Below are 23002 nucleotides of genomic sequence, written 5' to 3' on the forward strand. Positions count from 1 at the left end.
TGAGTGCAGCTCTGGAGTATAATACAGGATGTAACTCAGGATCAGTAATGTAATGTATGTACACAGTGACTGCACCAGCAGAATAGTGAGTGCAGCTCTGGAGTATAATACAGGATGTAACTCAGGATCAGTAATGTAATGTATGTACACAGTGACTGCACCAGCAGAAGAGTGAGTGCAGCTCTGTGGTATAATACAGGATGTAACTCAAGATCAGTAATGTAATGTATGTACACAGTGACTGCACCAGCAGAATAGTGAGTGCAGCTCTGGAGGATAATACAGGATGCAACTCAGGATCAGTAATGTAATGTATGTACACAGTGACTGCACCAGCAGAATAGCGAGTGCAGCTCTGGGGTATAATACAGGATGTAACTCAGGAACAGTAATGTAATGTATGTACACAGTGACTGCACCAGCAGAATAGTGAGTGCAGCTCTGAAGAATAATAAAGGAGGTAACTCAGGATCAGTAATGTAATGTATGTACACAGTGACTGCACCAGCAGAATAGTGAGTGCAGCTCTGGAGTATAATACAGGATGTAACTCAGGATCAGTAATGTAATGTATGTACACAGTGACTGCACAGCAGGAAGAGGTGGAGCCTGCTTGCCGTGTGCTCTGTGTGCTGCGTAGAGAGAGCTCCTGGGAAGGGAGGTAAACTTTTTCATCCAGGACTTTTTGTCTGCCCCCTTCCCAGGAAAGAAGGCTCATTTTGGGACTGGCCTCCGGGGCTGGGCCCCCGGCTCCCGCCTCCCGGTCCAAGCCGGCGGGGGGTGGGAGGACTCCAACTCCGGCTAGGGCTACAAGATCTGGCCAAGAATCAGGCAAGGGATCCAGCATGAAGACCCGTAGGACCCCTGAGGCCGCGGCGGCTCCTTCCCCCGGAGGTAGGCCGAGTACGAGCAGGGGTGCTGCAGCGGTGCCCCTTGGTTGGGGTACTAAGGCGGCTAGAGAATCCGCCGTGGGCTATGGTTCACGCATCCATGCGCACCTCTGCGAGTATGAGGACGCCTCAAGGAAGCTAAAATCCCTCTGGGGGGAGTTGAGGGTAGCTAAGGACAGGTCTGACAGGGCCTCCGGCAATAAGAAGGCCGAGCTATCCGCCGCGGTCAAGAAGATAAAACAATCCATACAAGACCTGGAAAGCCGGAGGTGTGAGATCCTGGATGGCAGCGGGCCCTTCCGTGAAAAGCTGGAGAACGACGACCGGTTCAGAGCCATGACCGGTGGGGCTCCGGAGGGGTCACGGAGCTCCGGCCAGGTGGTGGAGGAGGATGATGAGGAATGCGAGGAGGAGGTCGCGCCCTACCCACCGCCTGGTGGCCTGGTAAGAGATCTCCAGGCGTCGCATAGCGGGATAGCCCCCGAGCAGGTGGCTCTCCCGTCAGATTCTGGCCCTTCAGGGGACAGCGGGAGCGAGGGGGAGGATGAGGATGGTGGTAGTAGCAGCGAGGGGGGCTGCCTCGTCATGCAGCAGATCCGGCAGATCGAGTCCCCGGTCCGTTTTAACCAGCTGAGGTTCGGGGATGAGATCTGTGAGGACGAGGCAACCAGGAGGGGGATGAAGAGAAAGGCAAAGAAAAGTAAGAAGAAAACATCTACTGTGGAGAAATATGTGTATGTCCCCCTCGCTGGGGCCCCCCGATCCCGCTGTGCGGCACCCGCTACCCACCCCGGCTTGGGCTCTGTTGTGGGTCCGCAGCGAGGGAGCGGGGAGATTACAGGCCATGACACGCAGGGAGCTGCCTCTGTTTGTGGTAATGGAGGGGGTAGTGATGTGTCTGATATGGAGCATGGTGTGGAAGGTGGCCCAGCGGTGGGCAAGAGAGTGGCAGCCGGGACCGCATCTCCGGCGGTGAGCGCTGGGGTGTCCGGGTCCCCCACTTACGGATCCGCTAAATCTGGATCGCTTCTGGGGACCCAGGCACCTAGTAAAGTAAAGGGTGCGGGGCCTGCGGTGAAGGCGGGGTCTGCGGTGAAGTCGGGGCCTCCTGCATTGGGGGCACCGCCGCTGGTGGATGCTGAGGGAGAGTGGCCTAGCCTGGGGCCAGCCGCTGGAGTTGCTGTGGCCAGGCTGTTTGTGGCCCAGGGTGTGGTGGTGGGGGGTGCTGTGCCTCAGGGGACTGGTACCGCTGGGGGGATTCTGGGGGGTGGATCCAGCTCTGGGTCGGCTCTGGGGGTCCCGCTGCGGCCAGTCTCAGGGGGCGTGGCCTCCTCGGCACCCGCTGCCCATGCAGGTGCAGCTTTGGATAGCTCTGCTGTGCGGCTGAAGGCTGGGGGCGTGGCTTCCCAAAGAAAGGAAAAAAAAATGGACTTAGCCAGCAATGGAGCAGGGACTGCAGCAGATAGCAGCAAGGGCGCCTGCCTGGTGGGGTCCCCTGAGTCTGGGGGCTTACCTGCGGTGGGGGCTCCGGTGACAAGGCAGGATGGAGCTGGAGGCGGGTCTGCACCTGGCTTCCTACCTGCCAGTGAGGGAGGAGGCTCTGTGCCTGCTGTGGTGGACAGTCAGGCTGTGCTGCTTAAGTCCCATGGCAGCAGGACTCTTAAAGGGACAGCAGCGCTGTGTGTGCCAAACCCCCCAGCAGGGAGGATGCCACCAGTAGGTGGCGGTAGCCATGAATCTGGAAATACCCAAAAGGTGAGGCAAAATAAAACTGACCCCAGTGTGCATGTGAGTGAGAGTGGGGTGACTGATGGAGTGGATGAGGAGGGTGCGGGTATGGAAGTGTCTATGGTTGAGGATGCGAGTGGCAGTGCGTCTAAGGTGGCAAGTGTGAGTACGGTGTCTGATGGTAGTGGGAGAAGGGGGGAGGGGGCCGGTCCATCTGCCCCCCCAGCCACAGGTTCTCGGAGTTATTCGGGGGTGGTGGCTGGAGCCCCGGGGTCTAGTCAGGGGGTTTCCTCGCCTCTGGACCTCAGGGATAGCGTTTTGCGGCGCCGCTTCCTGGAGGCCCTCAAAAAGGGAGAACGGACGATCGAAGTAGAGGGAAGAGTGGTGGACTTGGCCTTTTGGCTGGATAGACACGGCCAGGCTGCCTTCCAAGATAAAAGGGAAGGGGAAACGGTTTGGTCCCTCCCGACAGCCGGGCAGGGGGTGGCCAGGCGGAATGTGGTCCGTCTTCGGTGGAGGGGCAGTGAAGCGTGCCCGCCAAGGGCGAGGGTTGTGGAGCTCCTTCTGAAGATGGACTTCAGGGCGACGGACATCTTTGCCCTGATTCATCCGTTTGGCACCTCCTTCTTCGATGTCAGTTTTGTTCGGCCAGAGGGCTTGGAGCTTTTCTGGTCGAATTTCGAACTGGCAAAGGGGGAGCCCGGCTGGCGAGACTTTGCCGTGCAGGCGGTGTCTCGCCAAAATAGTGTAAAGAGGGTGACCGTTCTGACAAGTAACGAGTCACTCTCTGGGGTCGACATAATGACGTGGCTTTCCCGTTATGGGGAAGTCACCGAGGTCCCTAAAAAAATAGGGACGAGTTTGGCATTTGGTCAGGGGGCTGGACCTTCATGGTAAAGTTGAAGGTTTCAGGAGGTACGGTCACCCACATCCCTTCCTCAGCATTTCTGGGGAGGGACAGAATCCAGATCTTCTACCAGGGGCAACCGAAGGTCTGCCACAGGTGCGGTGATCCCCGCCACTTCAGCGCAGGCTGCAAGGTACAGAAATGTGCCTTGTGTGGCGGGGTAGGCCATCTTGCCGCGGCCTGTGGTGACATTAGGTGTCACCTGTGTGGTGACCTAGGTCACCCGTATAGCCGCTGCCCCCATTCCTTTTCCAGCACCATCTCTGGCCCGGCAGGGGGGAGCCAAGGGGGGGTCCCCGGTGGTGCAACTTCTGCTGTGGCTGAGGGTGGAGGCATGAGGGGAGCTGAGGGGTCGGTGAGGAAAGGCGAGGCTGGTACATCTGCCCACCAGTGGCAACAGGTGAGGAGCCGTAAGGGCAGGGGGCAGGATAAGCCTCAGGCAACTGGGGTGATGACTGCCCCCACCCTGGAGACGGCAGCCGAAGCCTCTGAGGCCCTGGGGGAGAAGGCGGTGAGCGAGGAGATCCGGAGGATGGAGAGGGAGGAGTTGGCTGCTTCTGATAACTCTTCCCAGTATGAAAGTCTGGATGAAGAGGTGGTGGAGCAGCCTAAAAAAACGGGTGACAATCGTACCGGTAAGAGTCGGAAGAAGAGGAAGAACAAGGCTAAAAAATCTAAGCCGCCCCCCCTGGCCACTGGGGTGCCTACGGAAGGGCTCGCTGACTCCCCTCTGATCCCCCTCTCCAATCGGTTCCAAGCCCTCGATGACTCTGCTGTGTCGGAGGTCGGGGGTGAGGGGCCGGTCGCAACATCTGGGGTGCCTTCGGGGAGTGGTGAGGTCTGTCCTCCGGGGGATTCACACTCCTCTGGAGGGGGGACCACCTCGGGGTCCAGGGGCAAGGAATCTATTTCTGGGAAATCCAGTGCTATAAAAGAGGATATGGACACCTCGGTATCTTTAAAGAGGAGGGGTGAGTCGGGCTCCTCCTCAGAAGGGGAGAGGAAATCAGGGGGTACGGTTAAAAAACAGGCCATCTAACTCAATCACCCATGATGGCGGAACCTACCCCGTTGACTCTGGCGTCGATTAATGTCGCCAGCATAAAGTCAGATACGGCTAGATTTACGGCCTTTGATTTTTTCACCCGGGTTGAGGCTGATATTTAATTTTTGCAGGAGACCAGACTAACGGACCTGGGGTCCATCTACAAAGCAAAGAGGGAATGGAGGAGTGGGCCCTCATACTGGTCTCTTGCGGCCGAGCCGTATAGCGGGGTAGCGGTCCTTTTTAAGACCGTGGAGGTGGAATGCAGACGGGTGATCGAGGTAGAAATGGGAAGATGTTTGGTCCTTGACGTCTTCATGAGGGGACAGGAGCTTCGGCTCATCAATATCTATGGCCCACAATCCAAGTGGGACCGTAAATGTCTCTTCCTGAGGATCAAGCCCTATCTTTTTACGAGCCGGCAGGTGGTCTTCGGTGGGGATTTTAATACTGTAACCAGACTCCGTGATAGGGGAGGCCCCGGAGACCGGCTGGCTTATGATAGCGTAGCCTTGAATAGCATAGTAAGCGAAGCTCGCCTGGTGGATGTCCACATCCGGCACACCCCAGGTCACGGGGGTTTCACCTTTTTTAGGGGAAGCAGTAGGTCTAGGATAGATAGGTTTTTTTTAAAGGAGGAAGCCGTCTCTTCTGCAGTGTCCGCTGTTGAGGTGGAGTTCTCCGATCACTGTTTCATTTTCTTTACTTTGAATGTTACAGAGACCCCCCGGATGGGGAGAGGCCTATGGAAGCTGAATTCGTCCCTTCTGGAAGAGGCGGAAGTAAGACAGTCCTTTGAGGAATTTCTTCAGAGCCAGGTACCTCTCTTGGGTCTTTGCAGCAGTAAGTCTGAGTGGTGGGAGATCTTCAAAAGAAGGGTCGCGGGGTTCTTCCGTCAGCTCTCGAGCCTCAGAGGCCTGAACAGGTACCGCCTGTATCGGGAGCTGGGGAGGAAACTCGAGCAGCTCGTCTCGACTGGAGGGGACCGAGAGGAAATCTCCAGGGTGAAGACCTTGCTCAAGGGGTGCCAGTATGATAGGCACACATCCTTGGTTTTTGAGAGGGATTTCGGGAGGTACCGCTCGCCTGACCCTTACAGAAACTGCAGGTTGTCAGTGAATTGTAAGATGGTGAGAGGACTGATTGACAGTACGGGGTCCCTGAACAGATCCAAATCAGGGATCCTGGAGGTGGTCAGATCCTTCTACTTGCACCTCTTGGGGAGGAGGGATCCTGATCGGGATGAGATGTCGGCTTTCCTGACTGAAACCATCCCTGAGCCAGGGGATGACCCCTCTCTTCATGTTTTGGCAGAAGCAATCAGGGAAGAGGAAGTGAGACGGGCGATTGATGGGCTCCGGCCCAAAAAGTCGCCCGGTCCGGATGGCTTAACATCCGAGTTCTACAAGACTTTTAGGGACTCTTTGGTCCCCCTCTTGACTGAGGTTTTTAATGAGTGCCTCTCCTCGGACATTCTACCCAGTTCAATGAGGAAGTCAGCCCTGATTATCCTGTCAAAGGGTAAAGACTCGTCCCGTATTGAGAATTGGCGTCCCATAGCGCTTCTCAATACGGACCGAAAGGTTCTGGCAAAGGTGCTTTTTAATCGGTTGGTGCAGTTTGCGCCCCGGCTCCTTTCGGGGGCCCAGCACTGCTCTGTTCCAGGCCGCAGTACATTTAGTGCTGTGCTCGGTGTCCGGGAGGCAGTGGAGCAGGGCAGGGCAGGTCACTGGAAGGGGTACTTGCTGTCCTTAGACCAGGCGAAGGCCTTTGACCGGGTTAACCATGAGTACCTCTGGTCCGTCCTTCTGAGGTATGGTCTGCCTGGGAGGTTTGTTGATTGGTTGAGAGTTTTATACAATGGGGCAGAGACTTTTCCGCTCGTGAACGGTTGGGTCGGACACCCTTTTGAGGTGAGGTCTGGTGTCCGCCAGGGCTGTCCTCTGAGCCCGCTGTTATACGTGTTTGCGATCGACCCCCTTTTAAGGAGGGTGGAGCGTGGACCGTTGGTGGGAGTCAGGATGGACCAGGCGGAGCCAGAGGCCGCCTTGAGGGTAGTGGCGTACGCTGATGATGTTTCCCTTTTTGTATCCTCGAGAGAGGAGGCAGATTGGGTGATGTCTGAGGTTGAACGCTACTCGGTGGCATCCGGTTCCATGATCAACCGGGACAAGTGTGAGAGTCTCTGGCTGGGAGGGGGAGATCCAAGTTTTGATCTCCCGGACACCCTTCCAGGGCCTCAGGCCACAGCAAAAATATTAGGCATCAGTTTCGGCCCGGGGGACTATCCCCAGCAAAACTGGGAGGGCAGACTTAAGATTGCCGCCCAGAAGGTGGATCAGTGGAAGGGTTGGTCTTTGACCCTAAGGGAAAGGGTTAGTCTTGCCAAGGGCTATTTGCTTCCTTTGCTAATATATTTGGGCAGCGTCTGCATCTTGCCAGAGCCTCTTTGGACACGGGTCTACAGCCTGTTTTTCCAATTGTTATGGGGAAATAGGCTGAACCTAATCAAGAGGGAGGTCACGTACCGCACGAGGAGACTAGGAGGGTTGGGTATGGTCAACCCAGTGGTGTTTCTAGTAAACACCTTTCTTAAGGCAAACATCGCCAACCTCTGGTCAGAGAGGGCTCCTCTGTGGGTATTCTCCTGTAGGGGGTGGTTTCGGCCTTTCTTCCAGGAATGGGAGACAGGAGGGCAGGTAAAGGACCTTCGAACACCTCATGGGCATCTTCCGGCTTATGCTACCCCGGTTCTGAAGGTGATCCGTCGGTGGGGTCTGGGAGTGTGGGAGATCAGGACCATGTCGAGAAGGTTACTTGACAATAGGGTCCTGTTGACCCACTTTCAGAAGCCCCTGGCGCTCAGGGATTGCCCAAGCTGGGATCTGGAGGTGGGGCTCGGGTTATTGAACTCTAAGCGGATCCCCTTGAAGTTTTGGGACTTGGCTTGGCGCTGCTTCCATGGGAAGCTGTATGTGAGGGACAACCTGAAGTGCAGATGCTCTGATGACCGGGATTGTCCCCGCGAAGAGTGTGGCGGTATGCTTGAAAGCATGGAGCATTTCCTGCTTCGGTGTCCCTTTAATACAGAGGTCTACAGCAGGGTGGGTGCTTCCATTGGCTGGCCTAGGCTGGCAGGCCTTTCCTATGCGGAGTGGGCCTATGGGGCATTCAGGTCCCTTGGTGGCCGAGATCGGGGCACTGTTTTCTTAGTTAGTTTAGTAACTAGGTTCCACACGTGGAATGCACGGTGTCTAGTGTCTACTCAGCGGAAAGTCCTCCCCAGGGAAGAGGTGATTAGGAACATCCTGGGTGACCTGGCAAAAGTGCGCTTGCTGGAGTTTGAGAGGCTGGGTGCAGGGAGGGCCTCTCTTCTTTGGAGGGGTTTCTCCTTTAATGTGCCCTAGGGAGAGTTAGGTTCTGTGTGCCTGTGATAGGGTTGAGTTAGTCTTTTTTATCTTTTTATCTTTATTTTGTAGGGTCAGATAGATGTGTAGGGACAGGGAGGGACAGATAGGGACAGTCTTTAGGGACAGGTAGTTAGTATTAGGTTGGTAGTGAGGGTCAGTGAGGGACAGGTAGGGGCAGGTAGGGAGAGATTGGTAGGGCTATAGGGACAGGATTTTCTCTTTTGTGTTGTTAGGGAGGGTCAGGGTGATGTGCGGTAGATTAGGGTGAGAGCCTCTATGGTCTCCAGTTCCTGGTGGTGGGCTGTAACCCTCACTTATAGATTTTTGTTTTGTAATTGGTAACCCGGGTATAGGGCTTGCAAGCATTGAACTTGGGCCTGTTCTTTGGTCATGGTTATGGTGTGTACTGGTTATTATGTTATTATTGATTATATGTTATTATAAGGTTGTATACATGTTACATGTGTACTATGATGCGTGTAGGGGGGATTTAGTTTAGGTGGGGTGGGGGGTTTCTTGGGGGGTGGGGGGATGGGTTTTGGAGAATGGACGTCCGGCGGGATGCCAAGAAGAGGAAAAAAGGGCCATAAACTTCTATGGACCTTGTTCTATAGTGAAGGCCACAAACTTTCGTGGGACCTTGTGTGATAGGCCACAAACTCTCGTGGGACCTGGTGTGATAGGCCACAGACTTTCGTGGGACCTTTGGGGGAATGGTGGTGGTTTAGTTTAGGAGGTTAAAAAAAAATAAAATAAAATAAAAATATATATATATACAGTGCCTACAAGTAGTATTCAACCCCCTGCAGATTTAGCAGGTTTAATAAGATGCAAATAAGTTAGAGCCTTCAAACTTCAAACAAGAGCAGGATTTATAAACAGATGCATAAATCTTACAAACCAAAAAGTTTTGTTGCTCAGTTAAATTTTTATAAATTTTAAACATAAAAGTGTGGGTCAATTATTATTCAACCCCTAGGTTTAATATTTTGTGGAATAACCTTTGTTTGCAATTACAGCTAATAATCGTCTTTTATAAGACCTGATCAGGCCGGCACAGGTCTCTGGAGTTATCTTGGCCCACTCCTCCATGCAGATCTTCTCCAAGTTATCTAGGTTCTTTGGGTGTCTCATGTGGACTTTAATCTTGAGCTCCTTCCACAAGTTTTCAATTGGGTTAAGGTCAGGAGACTGACTAGGCCACTGCAACACCTTGATTTTTTGCCTCTTGAACCAGGCCTTGGTTTTCTTGGCTGTGTGCTTTGGGTCGTTGTCTTGTTGGAAGATGAAATGACGACCCATCTTAAGATCCCTGATGGAGGAGCGGAGGTTCTTGGCCAAAATCTCCAGGTAGGCCGTGCTATCCATCTTCCCATGGATGCGGACCAGATGGCCAGGCCCCTTGGCTGAGAAACAGCCCCACAGCATGATGCTGCCACCACCATGCTTGACTGTAGGGATGGTATTCTTGGGGTCGTATGCAGTGCCATCCAGTCTCCAAACGTCACGTGTGTGGTTGGCACCAAAGATCTCGATCTTGGTCTCATCAGACCAGAGAACCTTGAACCAGTCAGTCTCAGAGTCCTCCAAGTGATCATGAGCAAACTGTAGACGAGCCTTGACATGACGCTTTGAAAGTAAAGGTACCTTACGGGCTCGTCTGGAACGGAGACCATTGCGGTGGAGTACGTTACTTATGGTATTGACTGAAACCAATGTCCCCACTGCCATGAGATCTTCCCGGAGCTCCTTCCTTGTTGTCCTTGGGTTAGCCTTGACTCTTCGGACAAGCCTGGCCTCGGCATGGGAGGAAACTTTCAAAGGCTGTCCAGGCCGTGGAAGGCTAACAGTAGTTCCATAAGCCTTCCACTTCCGGATGATGCTCCCAACAGTGGAGACAGGTAGGCCCAACTCCTTGGAAAGGGTTTTGTACCCCTTGCCAGCCTTGTGACCCTCCACGATCTTGTCTCTGATGGCCTTGGAATGCTCCTTTGTCTTTCCCATGTTGACCATGTATGAGTGCTGTTCACAAGTTTGGGGAGGGTCTTAAATAGTCAGAAAAGGCTGGAAAAAGAGATAATTAATCCAAACATGTGAAGCTCATTGTTCTTTGTGCCTGAACTACTTCTTAATACTTTAGGGGAACCAAACAGAATTCTGGTGGGTTGAGGGGTTGAATAATAAATGACCCTCTGAAAATACTTTTCACAATTTAAAAAAAAAATAAACAAAGAAATAACATTCTTTTTTGCTGCAGTGCATTTCACACTTCCAGGCTGATCTACAGTCCAAATGTCACAATGCCAAGTTAATTCCAAATGTGTAAACCTGCTAAATCTGCAGGGGGTTGAATACTACTTGTAGGCACTGTATATATATATATATATATATATATATATATATATATATATATATATATATAAAAAAAAAATATATGATTAAGTTTTGGCCAGGTGGCCTATTTGCTTTCTTTAGGGCAGTTGGCCGACTTTTGTTTATTTTTCTAGGGATGAATGCATGGGTATGTGTGTATGAGGGAAGAAGGTACAAGGGGAGAGGAAAAAGGATATAGGTTGAGGTCTCTTCCCTTGCTGGGGGGCATTAATGAAATGGAGGAACATTTTGTTTGTATAAATATGCTGGACATTGGACTTTTGGGGACTGTGAATAATTTGTTTTGTTATTGAGTTTGTCTGTAAGCTTTGTTTTGTACTTTTATAATAAAAAAGAGATACAGGAGGTAACTCAGGATCAGTAATGTAATGTATGTACACAGTGACTGCACCAGCAGAATAGCGAGTGCAGCTCTGGAGTATAATACAGGATGTAACTCAGGATCAGTAATGTAATGTATGTACACAGTGACTGCACCAGCAGAATAGTGAGTGCAGCTCTGGAGTATAATACAGGATGTAACTCAGGATCAGTAATGTAATGTATGTATATAGTGACTGCACCAGCAGACTAGTGAGTGCAGCTCTGGAGTATAATACAGGAGGTAACTCAGGATCAGTAATGTAATGTATGTACACAGTGACTGCACCAGCAGAATAGTGAGTGCAGCTCTGGAGTATAATACAGGATGTAACTCAGGATCAGTAATGTAATGTATGTACACAGTGACTGCACCAGCAGAATAGTGAGTGCAGCTCTGGAGTATAATACAGGATGTAACTCAGGATCAGTAATGTAATGTATGTACACAGTGACTGCACCAGCAGAATAGTGAGTGCAGCTCTGGAGTATAATACAGGATATAACTCAGGATCAGTAATGTAATGTATGTACACAGTGACTGCACCAGCAGAATAGGGAGTGCAGCTCTGGAGTATAATACAGAAGGTAACTCAGGATCAGTAATGTAATGTATGTACACAGTGACTGCACCAGCAGAATAGTGAGTGCAGCTCTGGAGTATAATACAGGATGTAACTCAGGATCAGTAATGTAATGTACGTACACAGTGACTGCACCAGCAGAATAGTGAGTGCAGCTCTGGAGGATAATACAGGATGCAACTCAGGATCAGTAATGTAATGTATGTACACAGTGACTGCACCAGCAGAATAGCGAGTGCAGCTCTGGGGTATAATACAGGATGTAACTCAGGAACAGTAATGTAATGTATGTACACAGTGACTGCACCAGCAGAATAGTGAGTGCAGCTCTGAAGAATAATAAAGGAGGTAACTCAGGATCAGTAATGTAATGTATGTACACAGTGACTGCACCAGCAGAATAGTGAGTGCAGCTCTGGAGTATAATACAGGATGTAACTCAGGATCAGTAATGTAATGTATGTACACAGTGACTGCACCAGCAGAATAGTGAGTGCAGCTCTGAAGAATAATAAAGGAGGTAACTCAGGATCAGTAATGTAATGTATGTACACAGTGACTGCACCAGCAGAATAGTGAGTGCAGCTCTGGAGTATAATACAGGATGTAACTCAGGATCAGTAATGTAATGTATGTACACAGTGACTGCACCAGCAGAATAGCGAGTGCAGCTCTGGAGTATAATACAGGATGTAACTCAGGATCAGTAATGTAATGTATGTACACAGTGACTGCACCAGCAGAATAGTGAGTGCAGCTCTGGAGTATAATACAGGATGTAACTCAGGATCAGTAATGTATGTACACAGTAACTGCACCAGCAGAATAGTGAGCGCAGCTCTGGGGTATAATACAGGATGTAACTCAGGATCAGTAATGTAATGTATGTACACAGTGACTGCACTAGCAGAACAGTGAGTTCAGCTCTGGGGTATAATACAGGAGGCAACTCAGGATCAGTAATGTAATGTATGTACACAGTGACTGCACCAGAAGAATAGTGAGTGCAGCTCTGGAGTATAATACAGGATGTAACTCAGGATCAGTAATGTAATGTATGTACACAGTGACTGCACCAGCAGAATAGTGAGTGCAGCTCTGGGGTATAATATAGGAGGTAACTCAGGATTAGTAATGTAATGTATGTACACAGTGACTGCACCAGCAGAATAGTGAGTGCAGCTCTGGAGTATAATACAGGATGTAACTCAGGATCAGTAATGTATGTACTCAGTGACTGCACCAGCAGAATAGTGAGTGCAGCTCTGGGGTGTAATGTAGTAATGTACCGTGCAGGCTGTGCTGGGGAGTGCAGTAGGATAGACTCCACCTATAGAAGATATTTTACCCTTTTCTGATGCACTTTGATTTGTCAGTAATGTCGGCAGTCGTGCGCTCGGCAGGCGGTAGGTTCCTCGTACATTAGCGGTATATATTTATCTCGCCGCGGTAGCGATGCTTTTAAGGTGCTCTCTGTGAGCTTTGCGTGTCTCTTGGTGAAGTGCAGCCTCTGCTGTGGGGCGATTACATTAATATCTGCTACTGAAAACATAATGGAGTGAGGAAGAAGCAGAAGATACCGAGCAACACAGAAAAGAAAGCGGCCGTGCGCCCCCGACTGCCGGACCCTAATACAGGAGGACAGACACAATGTTACTACTAAGGGTTGTTTCCCACAGACATCGGTGCGGCATTATTTATTATAGTAACCAGACGGTTCATCTCTGCGTCACGGATACCACCTTCTATTCCAGGCTACACATCAACATGATCTAGAGATCTGCTCATCCTGAGCCTTCTGGTTTACAAATAGTGTCAGCTCTATAGAGAGGACAGTAGGAGCAGGGTACGGGGTCCCTGCCTCCATGGTGCAGTGTCCCGGCCTCCATGGTGTGGGTGCAGAGTCCCGCCTCCATGGTGCGGAGTCACTGCCTCCATAGTGCGGGGTCCCGGCCTCCATAGTGCGGGGTCCCGGCCTCCATAGTGCGGGGTCCCGGCCTCCTTGGTGCGGGGTCCCGGCCTCCTTGGTGGGGGGTCCCGGCCTCTATAGTGCGGGGTCCCGGCCTCCATAGTGCGAGGTCCCGGCCTCCATAGTGCGAGATCCCGGCCTCCATAGTGCGGGGTCCCGGCCTCCATGGCGCGGGGCTCATACATCACTATGCCATTCTTACCGGCTTCAGCTCCAGCTTGTAGTGCAGCACCGGGTCCACGGCGCCGGGATCCTTCTGCGTCCACTGGATGAGATAGGAGTAATTCTTGGACTGCTTGTAGCTCCCGATGGGGTTTGGGGTGTCGTAGTAGAATTCGGGGTTGTACGCTCGACCTGGAAGACGAAGGTATCAGAAAGTGTCATTGTCAGAGGAGATGCAGGATGTCGCCGCTCACAATGTGTCCACCTGTCACTTGCTACTCAGACGCCTTCCCTTCCGGGGAGCTTGCGGGGGTCCCGGCTCTCCGGGGGAAGGAAGGGTGAAATGTGGACTCATATAATGACAGGGGGTCCCAGACAATGCGGCCACTCACCAGTCACCTGAAAGACGCAGGAGTCGGAGCCCACGTCGTTGGAGATGGTGCACTCGTAGGTGCCGCTGGTGTCGCGGCTGGTGCTGTTGATGGTGAATGCGGAGAACTCCTGCTGCTCTATGGGGGGGACGCTCAGCAGTTTCCCATTAAACCTCCAGACCGCAGTGGCCACTTTCACCGGACTCCCCTTCAGCATCTTACACGTCAGGGTGTAGCTGCGCTCCATCGCCAGCCGGATGTCCTGGAACTTGGGGTCAACGACCGGAGCGACTGAGAAAGAGACAAGGAAAATAAGACGAGGAGGTGAAATATCAACCCCAATAATGACCACGGGGGGCTGGAGACACTGGAGGCTCACCACTGGAGAGGCCACCCTGTCCCCAAGGCCTCTCACCCTACTGCTGTCTGTGGCAGTCTTCACTGCACTATTAGCATTATGGCCAAGAAAAAGAGACTGCACAGGAAAAAGACTGCATGGGAAAAAGAGACAGAGAGTGCACAGGAAGATGAAACCGCAAAGGACGAAGAAGCTACACACCATGACTGCACAGGAGGCAGAGAGGGGGCAGCACAGGAGGTAGAGAGGGGGCAGCACAGGAAGCAGAGAGGGGGCTGCACAGGAGGCAGAGAAAGGGACTGCACAGGAGGCAGAGAGGGGGCAGCACAGGAGGTAGAGAGGGGGCTGCACAGGAGGTAGAGAGGGGGCAGCACAGGAGGCAGAGAGGGGGCTGCACATGAGGCAGAGAGGGGGCTGCACAGGAGGTAGAGAGGGGGAAGCACAGGAGGCAGAGAGGGGGCTGCACAGGAGGCAGAGAAAGGGACTGCTCAGGAGGCAGAGAGGGGGCAGCACAAGAGGTAGAGAGGGGGCAGCACAGGAGGCAGAGAAAGGGACTGCACAGGAGGCAGAGAGGGGGCTGCACAGGAGGCAGAAAGGGGGCTGCACAGGAGGCAGAGAAAGGGACTGCACAGGAGGCAGAGAGGGGGCAGCACAGGAAGCAGAGAGGGGGCTGCACAGGAGGCAGAGAAAGGGACTGCACAGGAGGCAGAGAGGGGGCAGCACAGGAGGTAGAGAGGGGGCTGCACAGGAGGTAGAGAGGGGGCAGCACAGAAGGCAGAGAGGGGGCTGCACATGAGGCAGAGAGGGGGCTGCACAGGAGGTAGAGAGGGGGCAGCACAGGAGGCAGAGAGGGGGCTGCACAGGAGGCAGAGAAAGGGACTGCACAGGAGGCAGAGAGGGGGCAGCACAGGAGGTAGAGAGGGGGCTGCACAGGAGGCAGAGAGGGGGCTGCACAGGAGGCAGAGAGGGGGCTGCACAGGAGGCAGAGAGGGCTGCACAGGAGGTAGAGAGGGGGCAGCACAGGAGGCAGAGAGGGGGCTGCACATGAGGCAGAGAGGGGGCTGCACAGGACGCAGAGAGGACTGCACAGGAGGCAGAGAAAGGACTGCACAGGAGGCAGAGAAAGGGACTGCATAGGAGGCAGAGAGAGGGCTGCACAGGAGGCAGAGAGAGGCCTGCACAGGAGGCAGAGAGAGGGCTGCACTGGAGGCTTAGAGGGGACTGCACAGGAGGCAGAGAGAGGGCTGCACAGGAGGCAGAGAGAGGCCTGCACAGGAGGCAGAGAGAGGGCTGCACTGGAGGCTTAGAGGGGACTGCACAGGAGGCAGAGAGAGGGCTGCACAGGAGGCAGAGAGAGGGCTGCACTGGAGGCAGAGAGAAGCCTGCACAGGAGGCAGAGAGAGGGCTGCACTGGAGGCAGAGAGGGGACTGCACAGGAGGCAGAGAGAGGGCTGCACTGGAGGCAGAGAGGGGACTGCACAGGAGGCAGAGAGAGGGGACTGCACTGAAGGCAGAGAGGACTGCACAGGAGGAAGAGAGAGGACTGCACAGGAGGAAGAGAGGGCTGCACAGGAGGTAGAGAGGGGGCAGCACAGGAGGCAGAGAGGGGGCTGCACATGAGGCAGAGAGGGGGCTGCACAGGACGCAGAGAAGACTGCACAGGAGGCAGAGAAAGGACTGCACAGGAGGCAGAGAAAGGACTGCACAGGAGGCAGAGAAAGGGACTGCATAGGAGGCAGAGAGGGGGCAGCACAGGACGTAGAGAGGGGGCAGCACAGGAGGCAGAGAGGGGGCTGCACAGGAGGCAGAGAAAGGGACTGCACAGGAGGCAGAGAGGGGGCAGCACAGGAGGTAGAGAGGGGGCTGCACAGGAGGCAGAGAGGGGGCAGCACAGGAGGCAGAGAGGGGGCTGCACAGGAGGCAGAGAGAGAGCTGCACAGGAGGCAGAGAGAGGGCTGCACAGGAGGCAGAGAGAGGGCTGCACAGGAGGCAGAGAGAGGGCTGCACAGGAGACAGAGAGGGCTGCACAGGAGGCAGAGGGGGCTGCACTGGAGGCAGAGAGGCCTGCACAGGAGGCAGAGAGAGGGCTGCACAGGAGGCAGAGAGGGGACTGCACTGGAGGCTCAGAGAGTGCTGCACAGGAGGCAGAGAGAGGGCTGCACAGGAGGCAGAGAGGGCTGCACAGGAGACAGAGAGGGCTGCACAGGAGACAGAGAGGGCTGCACAGGAGGCAGAGAGAGGGCTGCACAGGAGGCAGAGAGGGGACTGCACTGGAGGCTCAGAGAGGGCTGCACAGGAGGCAGAGAGGGCTGCGCAGGAGGCTGAGAGAGAGCTGCGCAGGAGGCTGAGAGAGGACTGCACTGGAGGCTCAGAGAGGGCTGCACAGGAGGCAGAGAAGGCTGCGCAGGAGGCAGAGAGAGGACTGCGCAGGAGGCAGAGAGAGGGCTGCGCAGGAGGCAGAGAGAGGGCTGCGCAGGAGGCAGAGAGAGGTCTGGACAGGAGGCAGAGAGAGGACTGCACTGGAGGCTCAGAGAGGACTGCACAGAAGGCAGAGAGAGGACTGCGCAGGAGGCAGAGAGAGGGCTGCGCAGGAGGCAGAGAGAGGGCTGCGCAGGAGGCAGAGAGAGGACTGCACAGGAGGCAGAGAGAGGACTGCACAGGAGGCAGAGAGAGGACTGCACAGGAGGCAGAGAGAGGACTGCACAGGAGGCAGAGAGAGGACTGCACAGGAGGCAGAGAGAGGGCTGCACAGGAGGCAGAGAGAGGACTGCACAAGAGGCAGAGAGAGGGCTGCAGAGGGAGCAGAGAACAGCGCCCTACCTGTGTGTAGGTAGTGTCTGGTATTGCAGTGCTGTGGAGTTGCCCTGTAATGTGTATTTGCCGTTACTGCGGGTGATTGACAACCTCTGAAGTTTGATTAGAGCCGCCGTGATTCGAGCGGCGCGGCCATGATATACAGTATTAATAGCAGCGGCCTCGGGGGTGACGTGAAGCTGGTCGGACCCTCCGGCAGGTTCCTGTCCTCCCTCATTCCTGAGCACCTTCATCTCGCCCTCGATGGTGTCCTTGCAGTGTGTGTATTGCTGGAGCACCGGGGTCTCCATAACTCACGTCCGCAGCGCCCGCTGAACTCTCGGATATAAGCCCCCCACCGGGGACCCGCTATTAAAGGCATCCATTATGTGGCGCAGGCCGGCGGCTCGCTCCTCCGCCAGTTGTTATTAGACCAATAAAATGTGTTATTATGACGGCAGAAGTCCCAATATCAGCAGTCCTGACACTTGGTATTTACCGGGTCCGTGCGCTCGGCCACGGGGGGCTTACGAAATGCGTGCGCTGCTAAAAGCAAAAACAAGACAATTTTCATTTCAGCTTCTCTGAGGCTTTTACTCCGACCATGAAATTCAGCTCGATGAGAACACGAAGAATTGGGAGAACATGGCGGACGATGCGTTCCTCTCCCCTACAAAACTGGTGCACGGGGATCTGTGAAATCCCACTCTGCACTGCAGTGGACTCCAACCTGCGGCAAACTACAACTCCCAGCATACCTTTGTGTGGAAACTTCCTGAAGAAGAAGCCATGAGCTTCGAAACGCGTTGAATAAACCACCTGAACACCTTACAACTATATCTGGATTCATTATTTGTCACAGCAGCGCAGATTTTATCCACATTCATCTATTATAACGTCTCTAAGAGGTCGCAGCGCCGACCTGTGGATCTGCAGCAGCTGACAAATTACACGCCTTTACTTTGCACCATCAGGTGAGCAGTTCTCTCATAATTCTTTAAGAGCAGTCCTGAGGATAAGACCCTATATGCGCTTTTTTGTCTCCTATTCTTCTATACTAGCATACCCCGACAGATGCTGAGCCCTGGGATGTGCTGTATAACAGCTCCGTGCTTGCCATTATGCGGTGCCTTGAAGTCTTCATACCCCATGAACGTTTCCACATTTTTCCTGTTACAGACACAAACTTAAATGCATTTTATTTGGATTTTATGTCATAGAAACCCAAACTAACAAGTATTTGTGACGTGTAAAGGAAATGATACAAGGTTTTCTAATGGCTTTAAAACTAATCTAAATGTAAAAATTGTTCTGTGCATTTGTATTCAGCCCCCCGCAGTCTGATGCCCCCAACTATAATCCTGAGTAACCAATCAGAAGTCACATAATTAGTCAATGACGTCCACCTGGGTGTGTTTTCTCCTCAGTATAACAACAGCTGTTCTGTGAAGGCCTCAGACCTTTGTGTGAGAACATTAGGGATGAAACCGAATCATGAAAACCAAGGAGCCCACCAGACAGGTCAGGGATAAAGTTGTGGAGAAGAAGAAAGCAGGGGGTTAAATTATAAAATAGCCCAAGCTCTGAACATCTCACAGAGCGCTGTGCAATCCATCATCAATGGTATAAAGAATATGGTAGAACTGCAAACCTACCAAGACATGGCCGTCCACCAAACCTGACACCCCAAGCAAGGAGAGCATTAATGAGAGAAGCAGCCAAGAGGCCCATGGTCACTGGAGGAGCCGCAGAGATCCACAGCTTAGGGGGAGAACCTGTCCACATGATGGAGGGAGGCTCAGGGCCGGTGCTGGGGGCCGATACTGACTTCTTTTCACCCTGAAGCCTTTCTTGTATACGGATATTTTTCCCATGTGTGCTTTGCTGCGGTATTTGTTCTGTAGGCCAGAAGCCTCTGCTACATCTCTGTCCCCGAGATCAGGATTAGTAACACACACCAGGAGACCTTGGGTTCAGCTTTACTGTACAGTTCAGCTACATTCGGCTGCGGCACAGTATGGGGCAGAGGCCCCTCCGGTTGGTGCTCCCATAAAACAGTACACTTCAAGGTCCTGTCTCCGTCCTGACCGAACTGTCTTCAGCTCAACAGCTCCTGTTGGCACTAGGAACTCCCCGTCCGACAACTTAGACTTCGTGAGGTGCTCCACCATTTCCTCTCCCTTTTCTCTGACCGGCCTCTTCCTCTTAGGACAGAAGGAGACATGGACTCCAATACCTCTTCCGGGTCATAGGCCCCAAACCATCCAGGGATCTGCACTAGACTCACGAGGCGCCCTTCTGGTGATTGGAAGCTTGGTGCTATTAGGACCATGACTATACGGACTATACTGACCTCCAGAATACAGACCATTGGTATATGGACCACCGGTAAACGAACCACCGGTATACAGGCCATCAGTAAACTGACCATCGGTATATGGACCATCGGTATACAGACCATCGGTATATGGACCATCAGTATATGGACCATCGGTATATGGACCATTAGTATATGGACCATCAGTATATGGACCATTGGTATACAGACCATCAGTATACGTACCATCGGTATACGGACCATCGGTATACAGACCATCGGTATATGGACCATCGGTATATGGACCATCGGTATACAGACCATCGGTATATGGACCATTGCTATACAGACCATCGGTATATGGACCATCGGTATACGGACCATCGGTATATGGACCATCAGTATACGGACCATCGGTATATGAACCATCAGTATACGGACCATCGGTATATGGACCATCAGTATACAGACCATCAGTATATGGACCATCAGTATACGTACCATCGGTATACGGACCATCGGTATACAGACCATCGGTATACAGACCATCGGTATATGGACCATCGGTATACAGACCATCAGTATATGGACCATCGCTATACAGACCATCGGTATATGGACCATCGGTATATGGACCATCGGTATATGGACCATCAGTATACGGACCATCGGTATATGGACCATCAGTACGCCATCCGATATTTACAGATACATCGCAATTCTGTAAGATGGGAAACTGTACATGGTCCTGTAAATGATTAATCGCTGCTGAGTAAAAAAAACAGATTGAGCACGGACAGCACACACACGACAGGTGAGAAAAAATCCTCCAACTTTTCTGGATGAAAATTGGATCCATTTTTTATAATCTTGTTCGACCCCAGCATTAGTCGTATACTGCACAAATCTGGCCTTTATGGAATAGTGACAAGAGGAAGCCATAAGAATGTAGGGGGCACAGCTAGTGGGTGGAAGAAGGGGCTCTGGCCAGGGCAAAGCACTATGTGTGGCAGAAAACTAACACTGCACATCACCCTGAAAACACCATCCCCACCGTCACACATGGTGGTGGCAGTATCATGCTGTGGGGAGGCTTTTCTTCAGCAGGGGCAGGGAAGCTTCCTACAGATCTTGCTGCACACTTGGGTGGAGAGCGCCATCTTGGACGAGTCCTGACAGTGATCATATTACACAATGTCAGGGTTAAGCCACATAACTGGTGATATTTGCTGCAGTAGACCAAGAAATGTACCAGGTGAACCCCCAGGAATCCCATGCACTCAGGAATTATTCTTACATTTTGCTGCAATTCTGACTGGAAGAGAAAATATCAGAGTCGCTGTCTCCTTGCGGTGTTGATCTTGTTACGCTCAGAAGCCGCCGCATTATCTGAGCTCCTGACGAGAGAGGTGGTGAAGCAGCTGTGACTTGTGTGCACATGAGAGGAGAGAGCACGACATCGGCGATGAGACGGCAGGACGCAGAGATAAGACAGTTATTATAAGAAGTTGTCAGAACGCACGCTCCGGCGTCAGGAGAGACGAGGAGCCGGCACCAGAGCCGCACTAATGATTAGAGCAGAGCCGCGCTAATGATTAGAGCAGAGCCGCGCTAATGACTAGAGCAGAGCCGCGCTAATGATTAGAGCAGAGCCGCGCTAATGACTAGAGCAGAGCCGCGCTAATGATTAGAGCAGAGCCGCGCTAATGATTAGAGCAGAGCCGCGCTAATGATTAGAGCAGAGCCGCGCTAATGACTAGAGCAGAGCCGCGCTAATGACTAGAGCAGAGCCGCGCTAATGATTAGAGCAGAGCCGCGCTAATGACTAGAGCAGAGCCGCGCTAATGATTAGAGCAGAGCCGCGCTAATGACTAGAGCAGAGCCGCGCTAATGATTAGAGCAGAGCCGCGCTAATGATTAGAGCAGAGCCGCGCTAATGATTAGAGCAGAGCCGCGCTAATGACTAGAGCAGAGCCGCGCTAATGATTAGAGCAGAGCCGCGCTAATGATTAGAGCAGAGCCGCGCTAATGACTAGAGCAGAGCCGCGCTAATGATTAGAGCAGAGCCGCACTAATGATTAGAGCAGAGCCGCGCTAATGATTAGAGCAGAGCCGCGCTAATGACTAGAGCAGAGCCGCGCTAATGACTAGAGCAGAGCCGCGCTAATGATTAGAGCAGAGCCGCGCTAATGATTAGAGCAGAGCCGCGCTAATGACTAGAGCAGAGCCGCGCTAATGACTAGAGCAGAGCCGCGCTAATGATTAGAGCAGAGCCGCGCTAATGATTAGAGCAGAGCCGCGCTAATGACTAGAGCAGAGCCGCGCTAATGATTAGAGCAGAGCCGCGCTAATGATTAGAGCAGAGCCGCATTAATGACTAGAGCAGAGCCGCGCTAATGATTAGAGCAAGAGCCACATTAATGATTAGAGCAGAGCCGCGCTAATGATTAGAGCAGAGCCGCGCTAATGATTAGAGCAGAGCCGCATTAATGATTAGAGCAGAGCCGCTAATGATTAGAGCAGAGCCGCGCTAATGATTAGAGCAGAGCCGCGCTAATGATTAGAGCAGAGCCGCGCTAATGATTAGAGCAGAGCCGCCCTAATGATTAGAGCAGAGCCGCGCTAATGATTAGAGCAGAGCCGCGCTAATGATTAGAGCAGAGCCGCGCTAATGATTAGAGCAGAGCCGCACTAATGACTAGAGCAGAGCCGCGCTAATGATTAGAGCAAGAGCCACATTAATGATTAGAGCAGAGCCGCGCTAATGATTAGAGCAGAGCCGCGCTAATGATTAGAGCAGAGCCGCGCTAATGACTAGAGCAGAGCCGCGCTAATGATTAGAGCAGAGCCACATTAATGATTAGAGCAGAGCCGCGCTAATGATTAGAGCAGAGCCGCGCTAATGACTAGAGCAGAGCCGCGCTAATGATTAGAGCAGAGCCGCGCTAATGACTAGAGCAGAGCCGCGCTAATGATTAGAGCAGAGCCACATTAATGATTAGAGCAGAGCCGCGCTAATGATTATAGCAGAGCCGCACTAATGATTAGAGCAGAGCCGCGCTAATGACTAGAGCAGAGCCGCGCTAATGATTAGAGCAAGAGCCACATTAATGATTAGAGCAGAGCCGCGCTAATGATTAGAGCAGAGCCGCACTAATGACTAGAGCAGAGCCGCGCTAATGATTAGAGCAGAGCCACATTAATGATTAGAGCAGAGCCGCGCTAATGACTAGAGCAGAGCCGCGCTAATGACTAGAGCACAGCCGCGCTAATGATTAGAGCAGAGCTGCACTAATGACTAGAGCAGAGCCGCACTAATGACTAGAGCAGAGCCGCGCTAATGATTAGAGCAGAGCCGCGCTAATGACTAGAGCAGAGCTGCACTAATGATTAGAGCAGAGCCGTGCTAATGACTAGAGCAGAGCCGCGCTAATGATTAGAGCAGAGCCGCGCTAATGACTAGAGCAGAGCCGCGCTAATGACTAGAGCAGAGCCGCGCTAATGACTAGAGCAGAGCCGCGCTAATGATTAGAGCAGAGCCGCTCTAATGATTAGAGCAGAGCCGCACTAATGACTAGAGCAGAGCCGCGCTAATGACTAGAGCAGAGCCACATTAATGATTAGAGCAGAGCCGCGCTAATGATTAGAGCAGAGCCGCGCTAATGATTAGAGCAGAGCCACATTAATGATTAGAGCAGAGCCGCGCTAATGATT

General features: G+C 52.7%; 1 protein-coding gene across 4 annotated transcripts in view; it reads right to left on the reverse strand.

The window, feature by feature from the left end:
- MDGA1 (MAM domain containing glycosylphosphatidylinositol anchor 1) overlaps window positions 1-23002 on the reverse strand; it is a 431369-nt gene that overhangs the window by 79484 nt on the left and 328883 nt on the right. For all 4 annotated transcript variants that reach the window (XM_077282003.1, XM_077282005.1, XM_077282004.1 and 1 more), the window contains 2 exons: window positions 13842-14111; window positions 13490-13641 (listed from right to left, as the gene is read on the reverse strand). In XM_077282003.1, coding sequence (XP_077138118.1) covers window positions 13490-13641; window positions 13842-14111 — 422 coding nt within the window. The remainder of the gene's footprint in view (window positions 1-13489; window positions 13642-13841; window positions 14112-23002) is intronic.

The sequence above is a fragment of the Ranitomeya variabilis genome, chromosome 2, assembly GCF_051348905.1.
Source record: "Ranitomeya variabilis isolate aRanVar5 chromosome 2, aRanVar5.hap1, whole genome shotgun sequence".
In the NCBI taxonomy this organism is placed as follows: Eukaryota; Metazoa; Chordata; class Amphibia; order Anura; family Dendrobatidae; genus Ranitomeya; species Ranitomeya variabilis.